At 37.1% G+C, this 16,126-nt stretch overlaps 2 protein-coding genes across 2 annotated transcripts; both read left to right on the top strand.

Annotated features, from left to right (window-relative positions):
* Positions 1–1,246: 1,246 nt before the first annotated feature.
* On the top strand, positions 1,247–5,918 carry gprin3a (GPRIN family member 3a). Its single transcript, XM_042768204.1, is given in 3 exon segments — positions 1,247–1,411; positions 2,336–3,369; positions 3,411–5,918. Coding segments are annotated over 2 exon segments (2,031 nt in total). The 5' UTR covers positions 1,247–1,411; positions 2,336–2,409; the 3' UTR covers positions 4,482–5,918.
* A 2,949-nt stretch (positions 5,919–8,867) lies between these two features.
* LOC109082552 (protein phosphatase 1K, mitochondrial-like) lies at positions 8,868–15,223 on the top strand. Its single transcript, XM_042711625.1, has 6 exons — positions 8,868–9,118; positions 10,786–11,192; positions 12,477–12,577; positions 12,912–13,077; positions 14,085–14,229; positions 14,942–15,223. The coding sequence occupies exons 2-6, from the start codon at positions 10,810–10,812 to the stop codon at positions 15,080–15,082; spliced, it is 936 nt and encodes a 311-aa protein (XP_042567559.1). The 5' UTR covers positions 8,868–9,118; positions 10,786–10,809; the 3' UTR covers positions 15,083–15,223.
* The last annotated feature ends 903 nt before the right edge of the window (positions 15,224–16,126 follow it).

Below are 16,126 nucleotides of genomic sequence, written 5' to 3'. Positions count from 1 at the left end.
GTGACAGTGACGTGACATTCAGCCTGAATACTTATTAGGATATTTACCCATCCGAAACAAAAGAGCATGTTCCATGAACACACAAGATTTTTATGCTAAATTTCCGATGCCTTGCTACCGTCATGGTATTGAAGGTGGAGAGAGAACGTACATGCACCTCCCCCCACCCACAATTTTGATTAGTAATATTAGGCCCACGATTAAATTTTTGATTAGTAATATGCATAGCTAAGAACTTCATTTGAACAAAAGTGAAGTCTCACGCAATACATACTGTATGTTGCTTTATAAAAAAACATTAACTATTTTTCTCAGACATTTATCCTAAAAACTGAAACAAAAATGAGTCAATAGTTCTTACAGTAAGCCATTGTAGTCATACAGTAAGAGTATAAAGTTCTAAAATGAATAGAAAGCAGCTCAAATCACTGACTTTGATGAGAATCATTTGAGCCAATACTGAGACCACTGACTTTTGATACAGACTTTGGCATTGAGATATTGAGTTTCTGTTTGCTCTGCTTTTAGTCCTTTAAACAACTAGTAGAAACCTGTGAGATAAGTGTCCCTGGAGCAGTCATAAATCTGGTTTTTCAAATAAGGAATATTTGTAGCAAAAGCCAACAATACATTGTATGAGTCAAAATTACTGATTTTTCTTTGATGCCAAAAATCATTAGGATATTAAGTAAAGATCATGTTACATGAAGATATTTTGTACATTTCCTATCATAAATATATCAAAACTTATTTTTTGATCAGCAATTTGCTTTGCTTAGGACTTAATTTGGACAACTTTAATGCCGATTTTCTCAATATTTTGATTTTGTTTGTTTGTTTGCTCCCTCAGTTTCTAGATTTTCAAATAGTTGCATCTTGGCCAATTTTGTCTTATTTATTCAGCTTTCAGATGATGTACTATTTTCAATTTAAAAAAACTGACCCTTGTGACTGGTTTTGTTGTCCATATTGATCTTAAGTTGTAAATGTGAATGCAAATGGAACATGTATGTGGTTAAGAAGGATTTTAAAACATATTCTAGTCAATTCGAATTAGATATGTGACGTTATTTATTAAATAAATAAACGATTTTAAACTTCTGTTTGCAAAATTAAATCCAGTGCTAAGTAATAAAATGCAGATACATTGATGTTTGAATAGAGATGCAGCTGCTTTATGGCGATTTCTTAACGCTCACATCTCTAAAATACCAGTTGATGTTTTGGAAAAATGAGATGCACATCAAACTAAATCTATACGTGAGCTGCGCGTCATCCTCTGCAGAACTGAGCGTCGTCATTTATTCAAGCGTGAGAGGGAAAACACTTCACAGCTACAGCATCCGCGAACAGAGGCTCAGAACAGCAGCGTCTCGGCAGTGTCTGGGCTCGGTATGAGAGGCATTAAATAGTGAGTATGATAGTGCGTTACATTTATTAAGAACTCGTTAATAACGGATAGTGTTTACTTGTGTTATGGTGTTGTGTGTAGTTCAGGCGTCGCATGTAAATAAGAATCTCTGCCCCTCCTTTGAAGTACACGTGGTAACTTGTTACAACAAATTAGAACCGAATTAAATGGTACATTATATTAATGTAAACGGAGAGTTGAAACAGAAATACTGATTTTTTTTTTAATCAACAGCTGCAGCCTAACCTAGTTAGACAGGTCTGTTTTTCAGGGTTTTGATAGGCTACTTCTCAAACTGGCCTGAAAAAAATTATCTTTTCTTTCTTTTTTTTTTTTCCAACAGGGAAATTTCATTTAAGATTATTATTATTATTATTGATTTATTCATTTAGTTGCTTTGGTTCTGTTTTCACAAGTGGCACATTTTTAAAACTGATGCACGTAAAACAGCCATCATTCAAAACTTTCTTCCATTAGGGCTGTAAGTTTTGTAAAAATATATAAAAAAATTTATTATAGTAAAAGTGTAGTAACCTTTTATTTTTTTGGCGTATTGATTAACATTTGTATAACCAGATTTACTATAAATACCATGGTTAAACTATGGTTAGTGTAGCAAAACCAGGACTAATTTGTGGTTACCATGATTTAACTATAGTAACCATGTTTTTAGTTTAATTGAGATTAAACCATGATTATGGTAAATGTACAGATCAGTTCAATATGCATGACACATGTACAGTTGTTACTCTATGAGTGCATTTACAATACCTAACTGAGCTGACGTAAAATCCATAGTTTCCATAATCCTGTCTTTCCAATGTCAATTAAAATGTTGGATCAATGAACACATGACAATGTAAATTCAACACTTGTGAAAATATCATTAAAGCCAGAAAAAAATGTGTTGTTTTTTCTACACAGATGTGTCACATCCACAAGTAGGACATCACTAAATCAGATTGTGACTACTGGATCCTTCAACTATTATTGGTTTCATGGAATCCCGATCTGCTTTCCTTCATCCCCCTGAAAATAATGAGCCCAAGGTATGCTGGGAATCTGAGTCCCAGCACAGAAAGGGAAACCACTCTCCTGGAACCAGGACAAGACTTGTAAAGAATCATGGGATTGAAGTACAAGCTAAAGAGCAGGAGGAGAGATCCACCTCCAGGGAATCCGCCGGCCATGTGAAAACACTAAAACACAATGCATTAGCCGCCACTGCCATTCCAGCCGCAGAACTGCTACCCGCATCCACAGCTGCATCAAAAATACCCACCATGCACTCAGCGACAACCAAGCAGGTCACTGCGGGAATAGCCAGTGCAACTGCTACGACTAAAACAGCATCGAAAAAAACAATCAAAACAACTGCACTTGGAGTGGAGGTCTTAAGTTTATCTAGCCAAACTGGACACAGTGGGACAAAACCAAGATCCCCAAATGTGAGCCATGAGAAGAAGCTACAATCAAGTGCAAAAGCATTTCCCAATAACATGCAAAAAACTGCCTCAGCATCTCATATCATGGGCTCCACAGACTCCCCACAAAAGACGCTTCAAAAAACATCATCTGCTTCCCAGATTTCCTCAACCGACTCTTCCAAGAGTCTCAGCCGGACTCTCTTGCACATTCCCAGAGCTACGTCCAGCCCCAAACTTAAACCACCCCATCCTTCATCTCTCAAAGTGGACAAAACAGAGCGGAATTGAAGAGTCACGAGCAAAGAGGCACTGCTGTCGACTTCTTCTCCAAAAGATAAAATGATTGACACGTTGGTGGAGAGCAACCTGCAACTGGGGATGAAAGCAGCAATGGGGGAGAGTCCTCAGGAGCAAGAGATAAAGAGCGGGAACGAGAGAGAAGCAGAGATGCTAAGAAAAAAAATAAAAGACACCGTCCTTCAGGGACACAGTCTTGGAGGAAGTGACGTCATCTCAAAATTGGTTGGTTGGAAATATATTTTCTGTCTTTGTTTGTGTTGTGATGCTGAAAGCTGAAAGAGCCAGAAGACAAGACTGACGCATATGTCACGACCCAAGAGAGACACGCGGGAAAGAGTCAGAGGCTCTGGGAAAAGAAGGGAAGGGAGGAAGCAGAGAGCGAGGAGAGGAGGAACACAGGAGAGATAAAGGGGGAAGCTGACGTTAAGAATGTCAAAATGGCGACTGAGCTCAAGAAGGATACTGTAATGAATGAAAAGAATATGATTCCGACACTCAAGAACTTGAAGGATGCAGTGACAATGACAGTCGGAGGTTTCCCGGTGACCGAGATGAAGGATGCAGCACTGCAGGTGGATCTGAAACTGGTGTATGTTGATGTCGAGGTCCAGGCGGTTGTGGAGGTCTGCAGCAGATCCACAGTCACGAGCCCAGTCCACAACATTCAACCTTGTCATTTGAACCATGAGATTGACCTCAACTCTAAAGCTGGCCTTCACAATGAGCTCAACCTTGAGAGCAACTCGGACTCTGATTGGTTACAGACTGTTGCTTTACCGGACCCCAAACCAACAGGAGCCAAGCCTAGATTTCTAGGTCCACCCCCATACAAGTCTCCCAATAGCCAGAAACCACTTCAACACATCTGTCAAATAGAGATTGAGCTTCGTAGCCAGTTTCCACAACATCTCGGTTCGGTCCCCCCTCAAGTAACCATCAGTGAATTTGACTCAACTTTTCAAGTGTTGCCCGAGGTGGCGGAGAAGACCTCTGGGGACTCCTTGAAGCCACTCAACTCTGGGGGAACAGCAGGGGTGGAAGGAGAAAAGGAGGAGAGCGGTGCACCTCAGGAGATCGTCTGGGATGAGCAGGGAATGACGTGGGAAGTCTATGGAGCATCACTGGATATGGAGTCCCTGGGATTTGCCATCCAGAACCACCTGCAGTGTAAGATCCGTGAACATGAGCGTCGTATCGGCACGCTCCGAAAGTCTATATGCCTCTCTGAACAATCGCCCGGAAAGGGCAGGACAGGAAAGAAGAAGAGGAATGTCTTTAGGTCGCTGTTTGCTGGATCTAAGTGCTGCTCAAAACCACGACCCAAAGACGAAGCAGAAAAGTGACTCATTGTTATGTAAATGTATTTTGTAGATGTGCTACACTGGAAAATGTATAGCAAAAATGTTTTTAAAAAATATGTAGCCTACTGTTGCTTCATGGAAGTGTTAGACCAGGAGTCACCAGACTCGCTCCTGGAGGGCCAGTGTCCTGCAGAGTTTAGCTCAAACACACCTGAACCAGCTAATCAAGGTCTTACTAGGCATACTAGAAACTTCCAGGCAGGTGTGTTGAGGCAAGTTGGAGCTGAACTCTGTAGGACACCGGCCCTCCAGGACCAAGTTTGGGCACCCCTTTTTAAAACCATGTTCAGAATTTGAAGGTTCTGAAATTATTTCTTGCCCATGGCCTTGTCCCAAATGGTAAGCTTGATGTGATGTCTCATGGCCTACGCTTGTTCTTGACTATGAAGTGCATGAGACTAGAGTGTCCAATGAAGAGAGGTGCCACGTTTGGCCATACTGGTACAGACTACTACCCAACCGTCAACCTTTCAGGTTTTGGAAGTCTGGAAGGTTCTTACACGTCTCTTACAGGGTAGTTCACTCAAAAATGAACTTTCTATCATCATTTACTCATGTTGTTCCAATCCTTGTGTGACTTTTTTTATTTTATTAACCCCTAAAGAAAAATGTTCTGAAGAACATTGGGTACCAAAAAACTTTGGACCCCATTGACTTCTACTGCATGCTCAAAATGACCCTGAGGCATTTCTTAAAAGAAACTAATAGAGTTTTGGACATACATGATTGCATTTAAGGGTGAACTATCCTTTTAAGATTAATTTCCTGCCCCATCAAACACCAACTTGTACACATTATTTTGGATTAGCATGTTCACACTATTGAAATGCAGAGTGGAAATTGCAGTTTTAACATTTAAAAGTCCAACATCCAACTTCTTGGAATGTTGGTATTCGTTGAGGCCATGTGAACTAGCTTAGTTAATGCATTCACTTAAACATTAATCGACAAGCGAATTGTTCACTTTTATGTAACTATTGAAAGTTCAATGACATTTTTTTCATTTTTGTACAGGCAAAAATTGTCTAGTCTTCACTCTTAGTACTAACTTGTGTAAAACTGAATGTCATTCTATTTATTTCAAAAATGAAGTTTTGTATCACTTTTGTTTGAGAACTGGTTTGACAACAGTTTCTGTATTACACTGTTTTTAGGAGCCTTGTAGGTTTTGTCAGAACAGCTAATGACTTTCTAAATGTGAGCACTGGTCATGTTCAGTCACTGTGAACACTCACTTGCACACCTGAGCAACTTCAAGCACTGGTAGTTGTTGTTAATGCTGGCAGATGTTAATCCCATTGGTTGCTTTATCACTGCAAAAATGCTGTCAGTGCGAGCGTCCTTTAGAGGTACACAATGTTGGGCTGATAACCACCGTAGAGCACTTTAATGGATTAAAATAGTGTTTGTGATGTTCTACATGATGTGATTTTTGAACTTCTTTCAAGTTAAAAATCCTTGTGCATGAGCCTGGTTTTTGTTTTCTGATTTGAGAGCCCCTTTAATGATGATTGAGTCCTTGCACGCTGTATGATTTCATGTTATTTTTACCATGGTATCAGGACTTGACTGAATGAGGTCTTTGTGTTTTTGTGAGAGCTCTAAGTGATGGCTGCTGAATATTTTATCCTTTCCGTGTGAGGGAGCAAGATGTTGATAGTGAGTTTACAGAAGCAAGCTTGGTCTAAATTTAGGTATCTTTGTTCTAAATGATGTCTGAATTGAGTCCTGCTGTACATTTTTTACTCAGGAGCAGTGGTGCAGCACATGCAGCTACCATGTCCTGTGTTAGTTTGACATTATGGACCCTACGGAGCATCTGCCCTACATACTACAGTGAGATGAACTGTGCAGCAAATGATGGTGTGATGGCTCTCTCTCTGCTCTCTGTACAGTATTTGTGTGGCAGCACATGGTGAGTGTTTGTTCAAAACCTCCAGCACTATTAGGTATAAGTAAACATGAAGCTTCTGCAGTTCAGCAATATATATATATATACATACATACATATATAATATACATACCTACATACCTATATGAAACTTGAATATTATATATTGCAATTCAGTCTAGAGAGATCATACTAAATGCATGTTATTTTTTTAAGTACTGTCCTTAAGATTGTAACATAAAAGGTTACACCCAAATAAAAAAATTGCTGAATAACAATTGGGACCTTGGTTCTTAATACTGTGTGCTGTCCTGGGATGATCCCACGACTGTCTTTCTGTTTTGTGATGGTTGTGCAAGAGTCCCTTGTTTGTTAACAGTTCAACTAACTGTTCTTCAGATAAAAAAGGTCCCTGCAGATTCTTCAGTTTTCCAGCATCTTTGCATATTTGAACCCTCTCCAGCAGTGACTGTATGAAAAGATCCATCTTTTCACACTGAGGACAATTGAGGGACTCAAACACAACTATTAAAAAAGATAAAAACATTCACTGATGCTCCAGAAGGAAACAAGCTGATTAAGTGGCTGGGGGTGAAAACTTTTTGGAATTTGAAGATCAGGTAAATTGTCCACATTTGTGTTCCCGGGAAAGCATAAGTATCTTCTGTTGCTTTCGAAGGGCAGAACTAATGTCATAATAAAAATTACTAGGCAGAACTAAATGTAAAAAAATTATATTTCAACAAAATAAGAAAAAATTGGCCATCTTCATCGTGTTCAAAAGTTTTCACCCCCCAACTCTTAATGCAGCGATGTAGCATTACATCATTAGTGTTGAATGGGTTGATAAAAACATCACAATAATCCACAAGTTATCCACTGCACTCCAGTCCATCAGTTAACATCTTGAGGAGACAAAAGCTGCGTGTTTGTAAGGAACAAATCCATGAAGATGTTTTAACTTCAAACCATTGCTTTTGACTAAAATATGAGTCCACAATCCGTAATAACACTTCCTCCAGTTAAAAATTCCATGTTGTTACATCAAAATCCATCCACATATTTGTTTAGAGCTGTTTTAGACTGTTTTTGGTTGTAAACGGTGCTTGATCTGTGCAGATTTCTCTCGTGATTCAGACGAGATAACTATTTATTAGAGAAAGCAATATTATGGATAGACATTTGAAGTTACAGATGTCTTAATAATGGATTAGTTTCTTACATACACACAGCTTTTCACTTCTCAAGATGTTAAGTGATGGATGGAGAGGTGCGGATTACTTGTGGATTGCTGTGATGTTTTTATCAGATGTTCAGACTCTTATTTTGACGGCACCCATTCAGAAGATCCACTGGCCTGTTCGTTTTCATTCTAGATCCTTCAGAAAACAAGACGTGTTGCCACAAGTCAGATTCCTAGATGTGCTACAGTATTTTATTTACTGCATACAGCTTAAAACATGAGCTTACCTTATCATTTATTTGCTACCAAGCAAGTGCACTGTTTGCTTAAGAAAACGTGAATCTCGTTGCAATTCATGTCATGGTCTCCTCAGGAATGAGTTATTTATAGTGTATTAAAACGTTTGTGTTTTGAGTACTTGCTGATCTTTTATTCAGGACTTCTGCTGTGTTTACAGAAACATGCTGTGATCCATCTGTGTGTGTGTGTGTGTGTGTGTGTGTGTGTGTGTGAGGGAGAGAGAGAGAGTCCAAGCACACACGCTGGTAATGTTAATGTCCCTAATGTTTAAATCAACCACATTTGGGACTGTAACACATTTTAGTTTAGTATTGTTCTTTTTTATGCTTAACAGAGGAATTGTTAATCATAATACTATTAGCGACGCATGTTCTGAAATGTGTTTTATGTTGGAATCATATAAAAGAAACACTAAAAATAAACATTTTTTTAATTTTATTAAATGAAACAGATCGAATTCAAGTCAGCAAGAAAATAATGTTGGACGGTGGCGCCAAAAAAAAAGCTTGTGCTAAACCCTCACACACCCCCTCATCTGATTGGACGAGAGGAGTGCAAAGACGGCCTGTGATTGGATACTGTTGTGTAATGGAATGTGAATAGCCTTCTGTGTATGCTACAGGAATTTAACAAGCGGGGTTTCGGATGGGCGGGGCTTAGCAGCTCAGACGCTGTCTCTGATTGGTCAGGTAGGATGAGTCTAAATAATAATTCTTAACTTTTCATTCTCCACTCCCTAATTCCCATTCAAAGTTTGCCAAAGTGTCTCTCAGCTATTATTCCGGTTTTAATAATTATCCAGACGCGCTTCTGAAGCAGCGCTCGGCACCTGATAAGTGTTACTTTTCTCAGCGCTGCTCAGGATCGACCAATCACAGCCGTTTGCGTTTATCTGGTTAGAGTTACTCCAAAATTATTTTGTAAACATTGTCGCGCGGTGTTTCCGTTATTACCTCAGGTTCGAATTGTTTGAATTTTAATTGTTTATAGATTCTAATGTACTGATGTCTTCACTGACATAAAATATCCCGAGGTTTAACTGTGATTCAAAGCAGTTTTAAGCTTTTGAGCCGCCAGGCGCCCCCTGGAGCAGGACTGGTTTATCTGTCACCTGAACAATTTAACTAGTAGCGTCGATGTGTTGACCCGCCTTAACTTAGTTAATGTCACTCCAGCTGGACAGGAGACCGAGTCGGACACCGACAACTTTAACAACTAAATGATAAACCTGATTATTTGCAGCAGGTAAGTTACTGTAAACTGTTTTCATGTGATTTTGGGTTTATAATAAGCGGTGACATTCAGCGATTTTTGGTGAAAACCGGTACATTAAATGTTTTGACGAATTATTAATACTTAAAAAAACAGCGTTATGTTATTATTGAAGGGACCTTAACTACAATTATTAACTAGACTGCCAAGCTGTTTAAGTAAAACACTTAAAATATACATATATACAATATATGTTGTTTGCACATCTTGATGTATGTTTTTTTTAAGTTCTTTGTAATTATTTTACTGTTTTTTTTACATAATACAGACATAAAATTAAATTAAGGTTTAGAAAAGAGTACAAGGGCGGCAAAGTAAAAAAAAAAAAAACATTATTAAGTAAATAACTTGAAATAAAAAGTAACCATTTAAAATAACAAATACATAAATACCAAAAACAACAACAAAAAACTAAAGTAAATAAATAAATACCAAAAACAACAACAAAAAACTAAAATAAATACATAAATAAATACCAAAAACAACAAAAAACTAAAATAAATAAATAAATATTAATGAATCAAAACTGCAACACATTTTAAATCAGCAAGAAAGCGAATTATATATATATATATATATATATATATATATATATATATGTGTGTGTGTGTGTGTGTGTGTGTGTGTGTGTGTGTGTGTGTGTGATTTAAATCGTGCGTGCATTATGCAGCATTAACATTCATTGCAGAACGTGTTCTTGTTATGATACAACATCAATGTCAGAGTCAGTGTCACATGGTCCAGTGACGTCACTTCTAAGCTCTTGTGCTGGCATGTGTTTGTTTGGACATGAAACACACGTACCACAAAGGTCAGCAGTGACGCACAGCGCGTGCATGTGAACTTGGCCTGACGTGGTCACTAGGGGTCATTCAGATCAGCATGCACAGACTGACTTTAAGTGCACAAGTTAATGTTTAGTTACCATATGTGACCACAAGACCAGTCATAAGCTTTATACATCACCTGAAAGCTGAATGAATAATCTTTCCATTGATGTATGGTTTGTTAGGAGGACAATATTTGTCTGAGATACAACTATTTGAAAATCTGGAATCTGAGGGTGCAAAAAAATCTAGATATTGAGAAAATCATCTTTAAAGTTGTTCAAATGAAGTTCTTAGCAATGCATATTACTAATCAAAAATTAAGTTTTGATATTTTTACGGTAGGAAATTTACAAAATATCTTCATGGAACATGATCTTTACTTAATATCCTAATGATTTTTGGCATAAAAGAAAAATTTAGAATTTTGACCCATACAATGTATTTTTTGCTATTGCTACAAATATACCCCAGAGACTCGAGACTGCTTTTGTGCTGCAGGGTCACACATATTGACTTATTTTGGAGGATGTAGTAGACTTTTCTTCATCTGACATCCCAAGTTACACAAACACGGTTACACTTTATTTTAAGGTGTCCTTGTTACAGTGTAATTATACGTTTCAGTACTGACTAATATGAATTAACTACATGTACTTACTCTGTGATTAGGGTAAGGTTTAGGGTAACTTGCATGTAATTATGCATAATTAATTGTTATTGTAATAGTAAGTATAGGCCGTGTAACAAGGCCACCTTAAAATAAAGCGTTACTGCAAACACCTCTAACTGTAAGTTTAATTTTATCCACAGGAGTCCCATCTGAGGATCGTCTCAATGTCCGTCTCACTGTCCCGTCTGCTCCGACGCAGTCTGTCCTCGGTGGGCCGGAGCAGCAGCTGTGGCGTCCGGTGGAGCAGCACTCGTCTGGACGTGGACGGAAGCGGACGTCCAGCCACGTGGGACTCCTTCGGGATCTGGGATAACCGGATAGAGGAGCCCATCCTACTGCCTCCCAGCATCCGCTACGGGACCCCCATCCCACAAATCAGCCTGTCCAAGGTGGGCTGCGCCTCTCACATCGGCCGCCGGCGCGACAACGAGGACCGCTTCCAAGCCAGCAAACTCACGCATGACGTCCTCTTCTTCGCTCTGTTCGACGGACACGGAGGACCACAGGCCGCAGACTTCTGTCACAAACACATGGAGCAGCACATCCGGTACAGGAGTGACCTTCAGTTCAGTTAAACATGTTTGAGCCTTGTATAATACTGACATTCTGGTCACGCTTTATGTTTTTCAGGACAGTCTGTCCCACATGGAATTTAATACTAAAAATCACTAATACTTTTAGTAATAATTAATCAAAAATTACACTTTGAAAAGTAAAACACACACACAATTTTTTTTTAAATCTGGTGAAATCTTTTAACATTAAGATATGTATATTAATTAATATTAATAATTAATACTAATATACATCTACTGTATTTCTTACACATAAAAAAGCATTTTTATAATAAAAAAAAATGTGGATGTTAAACAGTATTTTAAATATATATAAAAAAATTAAACTAAATTAATACATTTTACAAATTAAAAAAAACATTCGAACTTTTTAAAACTGTATTTAACAAATATTTTTAAAAATCAAAATGTGAATATTATAAAATATATATATTTTCAATTTTTTTTTAATTAACATTTAAATTATATTAAATAAAAAATCTGGTAAAAACAGTAAACATTTAACATTAATACTTATCACACATTACATAAAATAAACAAATAAACATGAACACGTTTTTTAAAAACTGTATTTAGCAAATATTTTAAAACATCATAAAATTTGAACATTACAAACACTATTTTAAATATTAAACAAAATAAAATTAAAGCTAAATTAAATAAAAAATATGATAAAAACAATAACCCTATAACACTAATATATGTATATTAATTAACATTAATATACATATTCTTCTCACACTTTACAAAAAAATTCTATAGATTTTTTTTTTTTACCATTTTTAACAACTATGTAAAAAAAATACAAAATGTGAATATCATAAACAGTATTTAAAAAAATTTAATAAATCGGGTAAAATGGTACAGTTTTAACATTAATACTCACGCATTACAAAAAAAAGAAAACATGATTTTTTTTAACAGTATTTAACAACTATTTAAACAAAGTACAAATATGAAAATTATCAACAGTTTTACATCATAAACAGGTTTTCTTTAACAATTTTTGTGTATTTCCTGAAGCTCAGACAACAGAGCAGAATTTCACACATAAACTGATAAACTGTATGCCTTCAAAACAGCATGCATTTCATTTTCCCCTAAATGAGAAATGGTCAAGAAAAACATCCTATCGTACGTTAAGCAGTATTTCCAACATTAAAAAATGCATTACAGGTCAAACTGACCCAGGATCTAATGTAAGGGTTAAACATACATCACTGTAAATGAAATGACGAGGACTGTGTGTTTTGTAGGGATTGCTTGGAGGTGGAAACAGATTTACAAGCAGTTTTGTCTAAAGCATTCCTGCAAGTGGACGCAGCTTTGGCTGCGGAGCTGCAGATGTACGGCAACGGTATGCAAAGTTCACGTTTACCTTTATGCATTTGTATCCAAAGCTACTTGCATTGCATTAAAAGTACATCTACAGGGTTCCCACGGCTCATGGCACTTCTGGAATATCATGGATGGTCATTTCCAGACATTGAAAGTCAGGGAATTTAATTTTATTTATTTTTTCTGTTAATTAGAAGTCATAGAAATTCAGCTTTTTTGTAGTGAAAGTCATTGAAAAGTCAGGGAAACTCAGTGAAAGTCAAGGAATTCTGCATTTTTGAAGGGGGAACCCTGTGTCTGTCAGTTCATGCATTGATGCACACTTCAGTAAAGTGTCTGTGCATGTGGTGCAGCCTCCCTCATGATGGTGGGCACGACGGCGACGGTGGCGCTGTTACGAGACGGGATCGAGCTGGTCGTCGGCAGCGTCGGAGACAGTCGAGCTCTGCTGTGCAGGAAGGGAAAAGTGCGCAAACTCACCGACGACCACACGCCAGAGAGGAAAGATGAGAAACACAGGTACACACACACACCAGCGCTCCAGGAATAACACGTTCTGGTATGTGTCGTGATAGAAGAGCGCTCTCTTATGTGCTATTAATAATACCAAAGACCTGCAACTCACATTACAGCTCAGGTCCATAAAAAACGTGCATGCAGTGTTTCCCAAGCGTTCGTTTACCTATGTGGCTATTTGCAGAACAGTTTCTGTGAATCACTTAAATAAAAGTACTGTTTTAGGCTACTGTTCGGACACATTTGTGTTGCAATATCTTGGAATAGCCTGTAAATGCCAGTACCGATGATTTGGACACATCTAAGGGACACTTAAATTAAATGTCATCGCACTAAATACAAAATCTTGAAATCAAGAGTCATTTATTGTGAAGGAAAGCTTGTTACAATCAACAAATTTAAAGTTTCTAAATATAGTATGAAAGAAATGAAGACAGTATTGTGTTTGTGGTATTAATTGTATACTATTATAGTTTGTATTAATATACTTAAATATGCCTGTAGTTTTTTAAAATTCATTTTTAGTCATTTAGTACATCAGGTTAAATTAAATAAAATGTTGCCTTGTCAACTAAGCTGAAATGCTTTGGGGTCTTTTTCATAGATTTTATTTTTATTCCAGTTAACATTTATTTTAAGTAACAAAAATATTTATTTTAACGGTTTTGGTTTTAGTTAACTATAATAACAGTATTTCTAATTTAGCTTTTATATTTTATTTCATTTGAAATAACAGAAATGTTTTTAATAATTTTAATCAGAAATGTTTCTTGAGCAGCAATCATCATATTAGAATGATTTCTGAAGATCATGTGACACTGAAGACTGGAGTAATGATGATGAAAATTCAGCTGTGCATCACAGAAATAAATTACAGTTTAACAGATATTCACATAGAAAACAGATATTTTGCACTACAATAATATTTCTCAATATTACTGATTTTACTGTATTTTCTTTTTCAAAAAAATGCAGCCTGCCTAATATGTAAGTAATATCTGTGTTTGTAGAATTCGTCAGAGTGGTGGGTTTGTGTCCTGGAATAGCGTCGGTCAGGCAAACGTTAACGGCCGGTTGGCAATGACCCGCAGTGTCGGAGACTTCGACCTGAAGAAGAGTGGCGTGATCGCAGAACCAGAGACCACTCGAACTCTAGTATGCACTTGTCACATTATATTCAACTGCATTATTTCAAAATAAAAGTCTGGCTTTTAAATTGTGCTTTATTTCGTTTTGCGTTATTTCAAATGTTTAATTAGCGTTTAAAGAGTTTAGTTCACCCAACAATTAAAATCCTGTCATTAATTACTCACCCTCATGTCGTTCCAAACCCATAAGACCTTCGTTCATCTTCAGAACACAAATTAAGATATTTTTGATGAAATCCGAGAGCTCTCTGGCCCTCCATAGACAGCAATGTAATTAACAAGATTAATGTCCAGAAACATAGCAAGTACATCGTTAAAAAAATCCATGTGACATCAGGGGTTCAAACGTAATTTTATGAAGCTATGAGACTACTTTTTGTGCACAAAAAAGTATTCTCGTAGCTTCACAAAATTAAGGTTGAACCCCTGATGTCACATGGATTTTTTTAACGATTTCCTTGCTACGTTTCTAAGCCTTGATCGTGTAAGGATCCTTGCTGTCTATGGAGGGTCAGAGAGCTCTTGGATTTCATCAGAAATATCTTAAATTGTGTTCCGAAGATGAACGAAGGTCTTATGGGTTTGGAACGACATGAGGGTGAGTAATTAATGACAGCATTTTCATTTTTGGGTGAACTAACTCTTTAAGTGACATGAAATATAAAATTCTGTGCACAAAACCTGTGAAATCGGCTCTCATTGTTCTCTCACGTCTGTAGTTGCAGCACGCTCACGACTCTTTCCTGGTTCTCACCACCGATGGCATCAACTTCATCATGACCAACCAGGAGATCTGTGACGTCATCAACCAGAGCCACGACCCCACCGAGGCGGCAAACGTCATTGCTGAGCAGGTTTAGAAACTTAACTCATAATCTGACAACGTAAAAATGGTATACTGAAGTTATCCTGCCCATCATTTGAATGAGTTATAACTTTGTTGTAGGGCTGTCGAAATGGCTGAACAGCTACATTTGAATTTTGTGCTTAAATATTATCAACATTCCAATTATATTCAAATTTATAATGTTGTATTTAAGTTTAAGGTGCAGTATTTCTTTTTGCTTTTCTCCTGAGGCCACAAGAGGGCGCATCGAGCAAAATATTACTAATGCACGTTTATACAAAGTAATAAAATAACACAACTATCTTTGAAAAAAGTACATGATGTTTAAAATAATGTTTCTAAACCAAATATGATTAAGTTGCATAAACAGTTAGAAACAAAACAGCATAATGTTTGTATGTATGTTTGTATAGTTTAATACGAAGGAACGAAAACCAATCACAAAGAGTACTTTTTTCATGGGATGGGGAAAAAACGCTTTAAAGTCTCAAAACATTTTTTTTTTAAAGTTGAACCTACATTAATTTGGAATTGTGAGACATGAGTGCAACAGTTATAGATGTCCCTATAGAAAATGTGATAAATGTGCATTCTGTGCGAATGTTCAGTTTTGCCGTAGACCTTCTCCGCATTGATTTTGTTTTTTTACGTAATATTTTGAATGAGCGACGCCGCATCTAGTAGGTTTAACTAGATAGGGTTACAAAAGCATTAAAATGCAATGACACCTACATCGACGTCGTATTTTGTGCGCCACAAATATGCAAAATTCGAATTTTTATTTGACAGCCCTACTTTTTTGCGAAACGGTGTAAGATTTCCTCTTCGTGAAGCTGAGTTTGTGTTGTTAGGTTTCTTCTTTGTGGATCTGAGGTTTGTGTTGTTAGTGATCTTCGTTACGTTTGGGGGGTGGGGAGAACATTAGTATTGGTAATGTTTGTAGAATGTGGGCCGCAACTTTGCCTCCATCGGCCGCTGGTCCTAACGGTGGTCAAAAGATCATCTCAACATCAGAAAAACACTCCCAAATAACAACCTGTTCTCATAGTAAACAAAA

This window comes from Cyprinus carpio, chromosome A2, assembly GCF_018340385.1.
Source record: "Cyprinus carpio isolate SPL01 chromosome A2, ASM1834038v1, whole genome shotgun sequence".
Lineage (NCBI taxonomy): Eukaryota > Metazoa > Chordata > Actinopteri > Cypriniformes > Cyprinidae > Cyprinus > Cyprinus carpio.
This window is presented reverse-complemented; position numbering and strand designations above follow the sequence as displayed.

What these genes read in the sequence shown, in the direction of transcription:
- LOC109082552 (XM_042711625.1), top strand. Translation starts at nt 10,810, where the DNA reads ATGTCCGTCTCACTGTCCCGTCTGCTCCGACGCAGTCTGTCCTCGGTG. An exon ending in GCTGCAGATGTACGGCAACG is followed by an intron (nt 12,578 to 12,911) that starts GTATGCAAAGTT and finishes CATGTGGTGCAG; the next exon opens with CCTCCCTCATGATGGTGGGC. An exon ending in AGGAAAGATGAGAAACACAG is followed by an intron (nt 13,078 to 14,084) that starts GTACACACACAC and finishes CTGTGTTTGTAG; the next exon opens with AATTCGTCAGAGTGGTGGGT.